A 10,315-nucleotide genomic window follows, 5' to 3' on the forward strand; every position below is an offset into this window, starting at 1 on the left:
TCAATTCTAAGCAACTTTTCAATTGATTTTCATTATTTGTTTTTAATAGTTGTATAGTTATTTGCCTTTTTCTTCTGACTCTTTGCAGCTTTCAAATGGGCGTCGCTGACCCCCTTCTAAAACACAAATGCTCTGTAAGGCTACAAATGTATTGTTAGGGGCCGATTTATCAAGGGTCGAATTTCGAGGGTTAATAAACCCTCGAATTCGACCCTCGAAGTAAAAAGGATTTTAGCGCAAATACTTCGACCGATCGAATAAAAATCGTTCGATCGGATGATTCGAAGGATTTTAATCGATCGAACGAACAATTTTTATTCGAAAACCTAAGAAAAGTGCTGGGGAAGGTCCCCATAGGCTAACATTGAACCTCGGTAGGTTTAAACTACCGAAGTAGGTAGTCGAAGTTTTTTTAAAAAGACAGTACTTTGACTATCGAATGGTCGAACGATTTTTAGTTTGAATCGAAGTCGAAGGTCGTAGTAGCCTATTCGATGGACGAAGTACCCAACAAAAATACTTCGAAATTCGAAGTTTTTTTCATTCAAATCCTTCACCCGAGCTTAGTAAATGTGCCTCTTAGTGTTACTTTTTATTACTGATCCTTCTATTCAGGCCTCTCCTATTCATAGTCCAGTCTCTTATTCAAATAAATGCATGGTTGCTAGGGGAAATTGGACCCTAGTTACCAGATTGGTTAAGATGCAAATTGAAGAGCTGCTGAATAAAAAGCTAAATAACTCAAAACCCACAAATAATAAAAAATTGTCTCAGAATATAACTCTCTCCACCATGCTAAAAGTTAATTTAAAGGTGAAAAACCCCTTTAAGATGTGTTTGTTTGAAAAGGCCATGTCAATGATCAGATTGTTAAGACCCATCAGAGACGAGGATAGCTTCAACATGCTAACGCTTTCCTTGTCCAATGGGATCGACGACCGCCCACAATGGGCTTCCTCCTTCCTTTTTAGACCCGCCCCATCGATGATGTCACAAAAGGGGTGGGGTGGGCAGGCGATTGTCTATTAAACCAGAAGCCGGCAGTGTAAGGTCGTGGGCAGGGAGAGTAGGCAGAAGAGCTCAACCCGAAACTGCCCTTGACCCGCAAATGGGGCAGCGAGATCGCCCAAACCTGTCTGACCCCCAGGTGCCGTGGGTATTGGCCCGGCCCGCCCATCACTACATTATAGGTGGTTTTATTTAGCCTGGAGTACTGCAGTACCTTGCCAATAAGCTTATATACGACCTGTGTATGGGCACTTTTAATTATGTGTTATAATTATACTTTTAATTATATGTTAAGTAGCTATTTTATAGTGAGCAGACTGTATTGTACAGCAAATTATTGTGATGTAGTTCCATTGTGCAGTATTGTCGCTATAATCCTAAAGCAGAACAGTCACAGTACTTAGAGTGTGTGTTCAAAATAAAAGCAGTGTGTTAAAAAAAGTGAATAAAGCTTAGAATGGCTTTTATTTCCATACACACAAATACATTGGGAACACTGCACATTCTATTCCAAATCAAAACATGAAGAAACATTTATGACATTTATGTTATTCCTTTACAGAAAGAAAAGGGAATATATAGCAGTGTCTGCATTCTTCTTTACAAACTCATTCACTGTATAAACTGACAAATGTTTCAAGATTTTTCTTTCCTTTGAATGACTGAACTAATATTGAGTTGTATAATCAGTGAGAACTGCTGCACATCTGTGTTACATGGAGTCCACCAACTTCTGGCACCTGTTTCATTCCACAATTCTTCTACATTTATTGCTTTTGCCTCACAATCAGCATTTTTGATGTCACCCCACAAGTTTTTTATTGGATTAAGGTCTGGGGATTTTGCTGGTCACTCCATAACATCAATCTTGTTGGTCTGAAACCAAGATTTTTTTACTGATGTGTTTGGGGTCGTTGTCTTGTTGAAACCCCCATTTCAAGGACATTTCCTCTTCAGCATAAGGCAACATGACCTCCTCAAGTATTTTCATGTATTGAAACTGATCCATGATCCCTGGTATGTGATAAATAGGCCCAACACCATAGTATGAGAAACATCCCCATATCATGATGCTTGTGCCACCAGCTTCATTGGCTTCACTCTGTACTGTGACTTGAATTCAGTGTTTGGGGTCGTCTGTGGCCTCTAGACACAAAAAGAACAATCTTGCTTTCATCAGTCCACAAAATCTTGCGCCATTTCTCTTTAGGCCAGTCAGTGTGTTCTTGGGCAAATTGTAAGCTCTTCTGCACACGTCTTTTTTCAACAATGGGACTTTGCGGGGGCTTCTTGCCAATAGTTTGGCTTCACATAGGCGTCTTCTAATTGTAACAGTATCACAGGGAACTTTACACCTTCTTTGATCTTCCTGGAGCTGATCATTTGGAGCTGAGTCTTTGCCATTTCGGTTATTCTTCTATCCATTCCAATGGTAGTTTTCTGTTTTCTTCCACGGGTTTTGATGCCTTTTTAAAGCATTTGAGATCATTTTAGCTGAGCAGCCAATTATTTTCTGCGCTTCTTTATATAATTTTCCCCTCTCCAATCAACTTTTTGATCAAAGTATGTCTGGAACGAGCCATTTGACTCAGAATTTCAGAGAGAAATGCCCTATAACCAGCATTGACAACATTTGCTCCTTCTTTCCTTAAATAAGGGCGGGAATTGACACCTGTTTTTTCACACAATGAATGATCTCACTAATTGAACTCCACACTGCTATTATTTGGAACAAGCTATTGTTATTTTGAACACTGCTATTATTTGGAACAAGCCCCAATGACACAGAATCGGCAGCATGTTATGACAGTTGGGTCTGATGGTTTCTATTACTCTACTCCACCTACTAGCTAATTATTTGCCATGTAGGAATATCATTTCTACCAAAAACTATAATTAACAGGTTAGTGATGTCGGACTGCTATTATTCTGAACACAACTGTATGTTCTTTCTTTCCTGTAGATCCTCCGCCGCCCCCTCCAGTCAGTAATACCGCCAGTGTTATTGAAGCCCTTAGCCAGAACTCCAAGCAGAGCCCTCCACCTCCAGTTCAGCTAAACAAGCCTGTTCCTCCTCCAGTCCCACCTCAGCCTGCCAACCTGCCCTCACACAAAAGACCGGCTCCTGGGTAAGGCAATAACCTTCTTTTTTTAAGGCTTTCAGGGTGTTTCTGGTTTACCTGGGAAGCAAGTAATGCAATAGTTTAATATCAGTATCCTCACCTGGTCCATAAGGGACACAGAAAGCCAGTTTTTTACTGGGTACTCTTGGGGTGCAAGCAGGAACATTATCCTGAAATGGGTATGAGCTGTTAAACTTATATTAGTCCCCAGGATCTGTAGAACACTATAGTATTATTAAACCTGAAGGCATGGAGGTCCTTGTATAAAACCTGCAGTGCAACATATAAAATATCCATAAAACACCTATAGAGAAAGCATATATAGTCCTGGTCTTGGTTGTCTCCTTCCTTTAAATCTAATGGCGGAGGGAGGATTAAGCCCATGAGGAGACACTTTTCCAAGAAATGCTCCCATGCAGAAAGAAAAGGCAGTTATTTTGTTAGATTTTGTTTGTACTGGAATCAGTTATTTGAGTGAGCTCTAGTTCATCTGCTAGGAAATATAAGATATATTCCATCTGTCAATGAATATCTGAAACCCAACTGCTGCATGAAGACAGAATGATGAGAAACAGATGCCGAGAGAGGGATAGTGAACGTAAATGTGATTATTTCAGAAACAATGCAGAACATTTCATTGATTGTATTTAGAAAGTTTCTTATTTCAATATGATGATGCTAATATAAAATTATTTCATGATAGTTCCCCTTTAAACTAGGTTAACCTAGGGCCAAAATAATTGCCTTCACCTACTGGGAATACCTCCACTTGGCCCACAGCTTGGAATACACCAAATCCTTACTCCCCTACACTTCCACAAAATAAGAACTTTATTACTCGCCCCCTATACTTCTCTCTTGTGCTGAACTGCAAGTCAGACTCCATATGTAGTGCTTTGTTCTGACAGACATGAGGCATTGCTGATAAATTAAAACCAGCTCATATCTGGGAATACTCTAACGTTGCAATTTGTTTTGATCCAATTAAACAAGGAGAGTCTTTCTGTTTACAGGATTGACAAACCTGCTGCAACAACCAAGGGGCCACCTCCTGCGCCTGTGACTGCGCCGCTGCCCGGTGAGATTTTTTTGTTCTTTTGTTTGTATGCAAAACTCTGCGACTGCTGCATTGCAGCTTCACCAAATTTGAATTGTATGTAGTAGCTATGATTGATTATTATAAATGCCAGCCTCTAAGCAGCTATGGCATGGGTCATCCTTTCTTGAGGGTCACAGGTTGGGCAGCACAGATGCCATCTTGCTCTACTATATATCTACTCTCTTCCACTTGGACCAGGGTAGTTGCTGCTGGACAGCCCTGGATCTGTGTCTCATTCTCATTGGTTAATAATGTAGTAGATATCATCTAAGCCCCTAATAAACAGGTTCTTGAATTTTTCTATTTTGATTTTTCAGCGGCTGCAGATTTCCCTTCAGACACAACGGCCGTGCAGTCTGTACCCAAACCCAGAAACCTCGCCCCATCACAGCCACCAGCACCCATGCCACGGAAATCTCAGCTGGTAAGCACCAAGCAAACTAAAAAAATAATGGAAGGGGGTCAAAATAGAATTTTTTTATTTGCAATATGCAGCCCACTAATGATGTGCCGGTTGGGATTTCCCCAACCCGCACCCTAACCCACCCTCCCTTGGCTGGCACTCGCCTCAACCGCACTTCCGAGTTCCTTTTATAGACCCGCCACACTGATTATATCACAAAAGGGGCGTCCCAAACCCGCCTGAACCGCGAGTATCGGGTCGGCCCACACATCACTGCAGCCCACCTAATGTAAAACTAGAAAGTTGCAGGTATATCTGCCTGAGCAATGTAGTGCCGTCACGCATTAGATGTCTGGAAGCTTTAGGCATTACGGTATGGGACCTGTTATCCAGAATGCTTGGGACCTAGGGTTTTCCGGGTAACTCATCTAATTTAGATCCATTGGTGTAACTAGTTATTACTGGGCCCACAGCAAATTATTTTTCAGGCCCTCAAAATGTTTAGAGGTTGACTTGTTTTACCAATATTTATTGAAAGTGTATATGAATTAGGGCCTCATGGGGCCCTTATACCTCCTGGGCCCCACTGCAGCCGCAGGGTCTGCTTCCTCTGTAGTTACACCCCTGTTTAGATCTTCATACCTAAGTCTACTAGAAAATCATATAAACATTAAATAAACCCAATAGTCTGGTTTTGCCTCCAATAAGATTTAATTATATCTTAGTTGGGATCAAGGAAAATCTACTGTTTTATTATTACAGAGATAAAGGAAATACTTTTTTAAAATTTTGATTATTTGGATAAAATGGAGTTTATGGGAGACAGTCATTCCCTAATTTGAAGCTTTCTGTAGAACGGGTTTCTGGATACGGAATCCCTTACCTGTATCTTGGAATTTTACTAGTGCTTCTTTATCTCATAAATCTGCACAAAATCTCATCTTGGCACCAGCCTAGTATTGGGCATGGAAATTACTTTGATTTTATGTCTCGATAAATGGACATTGCACCGCAGTCGCTCCCTCTGCCCATCTCTGCTACAGTGGATTTCATTCGATTTAATTCACAGAACCTTCAGATCACAGTCAACAAAGGTCTCTTCTTGCTGCCAGTAAATATTGCCTATTTCTTTTGCCTTGCAGCCTAAAATGAAGCCCAGGAAGGTAAAAGCGATATATCACTGTTCCGCCGACAATCCAGATGAGTTAGCGTTTTCAGAGGGTGAAATCATTGTGGTTGATGGGGAGGAAGATAAGGAGTGGTGGGTAAGTCTGATCCAGCAGTTCTCTATTCTTTTCATGGGAACCCTTCTCTCCCTGGAGCAAATAAGCCTTTTCATTATAGGGAATACGGTGTGGCTTATTGGGGTGGGGCAAGCACTTTTATTTGATTGGGATATAGCTGAAAATATGTTTGATGAAATAAAATCTGTCATTTCTGTATCTTACTAAACAATACACATTAAATTCTATGATATCGTCTCCCTCTTCTTTGACGTGGAGAAATGCAGTCTCCATCTTCTTCCCAGTGCAATTAGGAATAAGGCTCCACTCTTCCTCTGCGTCGTGTATTAAATTGGGAGGAATTGGGTTGGAATATTTATTTTGAATGATTAAACCCAAAGCATTGGCACAGGCCATCGTTTTATTGAACCGATCTAGGCCCTTCTAAAGGAATATAATTATCTTTATTTAAAGGAGAAGGAAAGGCATAAAACTAAGTAAGCTTTATCAGAAAGTTCTATATAAATACACCAGTAAACCTTCAAAGTAATGATGCTCTGAGTCCTCTGTCAAAAGAAACACAGCATTTCTTTCCTTCTATTGTGTACTCATGGGCTTCTGTATCAGACTTCCTGTTTTCAGCTTAAACCTCCAGGGCTTGGGCTTGAGCATGCTCAGTTTGCTCCTCACTCCCACTCCCTTTTCCATCCTCCCCTCCCTGCTGTAATCTGAGCCCAGAGCTATAAGTGAGCAGGGAGAGACTCAGGCAGGAAGTGATGTCACACCAAGCTAATATGGCAGCTTCTATCCTAAACAAACAGAGAGCTTCTAGAGCCGTTTACTCAGCTATGGTAAAGCATTCTATAGTGTTATAGCTTGTACTATTTTAGCTAATCTATTGGCAATAAACTGCCTCTGTAGCTTTCCTTCTCCTTTAATGTGACTTTTATGCATATACAGTATAATGTGTTGTTTCCTTTAAGTAAAACTGGATATATGTTTGTGTTTAACAGATTGGACACATAGACGGAGAGCCGAACCGAAGAGGTGCCTTCCCTGTGTCATTTGTGCACTTTATCGCTGAATAATCTTTAGCCCACCAGCCTGCCTAGATCAAACTCCTGGACCCCTGTTGTGGGGAGGACAACCATGTGGGCGACATCCACAAATTGTGTCTCTTGCACCGAGTGCAGACTGAGGCCGCCACTTCCATTACCGACCCACCATCAGTGGTTTTGCAGAAAACACCAAGAAACACAGACCTAGAGATCTTGCGGGCATTTTCTATTCCCGTGTATTTATTTTTCCTTAAAGGAATGTTTTTACCAGTTGGATGTAGATATTCATGTTGAACACTAGAGGGAGTGATTTCACCCTTTACTGTGTGCTCCATGCTGGCTCCATGATATATCTTTGGTTTGGGGTCTGTTCTCAGTAGGGAGGGGACTATGTACATTGCAGGGCAATGCACTACACAACTAACCTGCAGTTAAAGGGTTAATGACTTTGGGATTGTATGTAACATTTGTCTTTTTTTTATAGTTACTAAATTAACTCCGTTTTTATTAATAGAATGAAGCTTTTATCTCAGTGATCTTATATCCAAGTCTAATTGCATCAAATGTAGACTGGCCAGCAAGTGTCTAATGTTCCACCAGTCTCCAACATTAGGGGCTTAAAGGATTAATATGCCCTTAAAATTAATATGGTTAATAATGCCGTATTGTATATAGTGAACTTATTGCACCTAAAGTTTGAGCTTGTCAATAGCGGCAATGATCCAGGACTTCAAACTTGTCACAGGGGGTCGCCATCTTGGAAAGTGTCTGTGACACTCACATGCTCAGTGGGCTCTGATTGGCTGTTGAGAAGCTAAGCTTAGGGCTCGTCACTAATTATCCAGCAGAAAATGAGCTTCCCCTGTAATATAAGCTGATGCTACAGGGCTGATTATTAAATTCTGATGCTAATTGCACTGGTTTCTGTGCTGCCATGTAGTAATTATCTGTATTAATTACTAAACAGCCTTATATTGTGACATTTCTATTCTATGTGTACTGTATATTGTGAGTGGGTCCCTAAGCTCAGTAAGTGACAGCAGCACAGAGCATGTGCAGTGAATCAGCAGAAAAGAAGATGGGGAGCTACTGGGGCATCTTTGGAGACACAGATCTTTACTGCTAAAGGGCTGTGGTTGCCTTGGGCTGGTACAGAAAAACAAACCGTAATGTACAACATTTCTAGACTACTTTTTTAGTTAGGCTTTAGTTCTCCTTTAAAAGCCTTTATTGCAAAGGAAGGCAGACAGGCAGAAGTGGCAGTATTTATAATGACATGGACTTGTTGGGCAGCTGCCACTTTAGATGAATAGGTCTCTGCTGATACCTGATTGAGGCTCTATCACATATCAATTGGACCGGGTGAGAAACAGACGGGTCATTGTTCTGTGGCTTCCCCAGTTGTTCACATTAGTCCAATTGTGGCACAGGAAAATCTGCTGGTTTTTGTTTCTTTGGCCAATCCATTATTTGCATTAGCTACACAATACGTTGTGCCTTTTTACCCTAAATAGTATAATGGAGATGTAGATATTATCCACACTTGACCCATTGGCGTTACTAATAGTGCAGGGCATTTTATGATTGTCAGATGTTTGGTTGTCTCGCATGATAGACTCCCAGTTTGCACTTTAATGCACTCACACATTATCCATTAACCCAGTTTTATAGTGTACGCTTTAACCTGTGTGTTGCCAGATGGCCTTTTTATTGTACATTTTAGCAGAGATTAGTATTTGTGGGTGAGGTGCTTCAGGGTGCCAATGGGCAGCTTTCTACTAACCATAGCCATAAACAAGGAACTGTATAACTCAGCGCTAGTTATCCTTCAATTCCAGCCTGTGGGTATTAGTCATTATTATTGAAGTCCGAGCCATAAAATCCGCCCCGTCCAGCAGCTGTAAAGGGACCGAATGGTAATGCAAAACATTTTACATCAAAACAAAAAGGCTCGCGTCTGAATTTCATGTTTTTCATTGGTGATCTTTAAACACTGAGCATTTCTAGTTATTATGGCCACACCTCTGTACTCCGGTGGCAAATTCACAGCCATCCCGCTGTTGTGCACTACAATTCCCATCATTCCCCAGGCTGGATAGTAGTTCCCAAAAACTGAAAAGTCAGGAGTTTCATCCCTGATTTCATAAGAAATATTTGGTCTGGGCTGCTTCAAGCCAAAACATCATTCAGTTCTATGGTACCGGCCGAGCAGTAATGTAAGCTGCAAGTCTTACTTACCCTTGACGTTACAATCAAGCTTGTATGACCATCAGGAATATAGCTGGGGCACCCTATATAAGTGCAAGCATTAAACTACAAATCACAGGTGTTACATGTGAACCAGGAGGGGTGTATTCATTAGAAAATAATATACTGCTCAGTGGAGTGTTCCTTTCATTGCAGAAAGAGCTTGTGCTTAGTCAGCCTGGGACAATGCCATTGGTATAGAACAGTGATATGACCCAGTCTCAGCTTTACCTGTGTGTTCTCCAAAACATCATTATCTCACTGATTCAACCCCCTTGTGTCTGTTATAAAGTCTATCTAGCGCCAAGTATGTCTGTGTACGAGCTGTGGCCTGTGATTTCCACAGAGAAATTATAATCATACAGAAAATATTGGCTACAGAACCCTATGTTAAAGGGGAACTCCGGCTTCCAAACCAATATTTGATAAACAGGGCCCACATAACACAGAAACCCCTAATATACCCATCACCATTACCTGTTTCTTCAAAAAGTATAAATAAATTCATTTTCTATGCTGAAATCCAGCTGTGTAACTGTTCTTCTCTTTCTGCATCATTTGAAATCCTGGCAGGGAAGGAGGGACTAAACACTGATGTTACAAATTGTGACAACTTCTCTACAGCTTACAGACAGCATGCAGGAACTACATAACCCACAATGCATTGCACTGTGATGTTCTGTTACTTATTGAAATCACGTGTGCAGGGAATTGTGGGGGTTGGAGGATGCAGGCTGAGGACAGATGTCTGTTGATACAAAGTAACAGTAGTTAGCCAGCTCGGCACAGTAGTCAGACAGATCAGAAGGGGAGCAGAGGGCTTAGGGTAGAGTCCTGCAGCGAGTCGGTACCCGCGGGTTACCCGCAAAAACCTGCGGTACCCTGCGCATTGCAGATAGAAGTTCCTGGTGCGGGTATAGACACAGTTCTGTGGGTTTGCGGGTTGGGCCGCGGGTCTTCTAAATAACAGCACTTCCTGATTCTTGATGGTCAGCGGGTCTGGGTTGCAGATAATGTAGTTGCGGGTCGGGTATTGGGTCCAAGCGGGTAAGAATGTGGGTCCGGGTTGCGGATTGCAGGTGTCGGGTACGGGTTCCAAAAAATAGACCTGCGCAGGACTGTAGCTTAGGGAACTGTCAGAAACCATTAAAAAT

At 41.5% G+C, this 10,315-nt stretch overlaps 1 protein-coding gene across 2 annotated transcripts in view; it reads left to right on the top strand.

Annotated features, from left to right (window-relative positions):
* Nucleotides 1–7,505, top strand: part of asap2.S (ArfGAP with SH3 domain, ankyrin repeat and PH domain 2 S homeolog) — a 144,143-nt gene extending 136,638 nt beyond the window's left edge. For both annotated transcript variants that reach the window (XM_018265926.2, XM_018265927.2), the window contains 5 exons: nt 2,972–3,137; nt 4,145–4,209; nt 4,548–4,654; nt 5,776–5,898; nt 6,870–7,505. In XM_018265926.2, coding sequence (XP_018121415.1) covers nt 2,972–3,137; nt 4,145–4,209; nt 4,548–4,654; nt 5,776–5,898; nt 6,870–6,944 — 536 coding nt within the window. In that variant the 3' untranslated portion in view covers nt 6,945–7,505. The remainder of the gene's footprint in view (nt 1–2,971; nt 3,138–4,144; nt 4,210–4,547; nt 4,655–5,775; nt 5,899–6,869) is intronic.
* Nucleotides 7,506–10,315: the final 2,810 nt, after the last annotated feature.

The sequence above is a fragment of the Xenopus laevis genome, chromosome 5S (genome assembly GCF_017654675.1).
Source record: "Xenopus laevis strain J_2021 chromosome 5S, Xenopus_laevis_v10.1, whole genome shotgun sequence".
Classification (NCBI taxonomy): Eukaryota; Metazoa; Chordata; class Amphibia; order Anura; family Pipidae; genus Xenopus; species Xenopus laevis.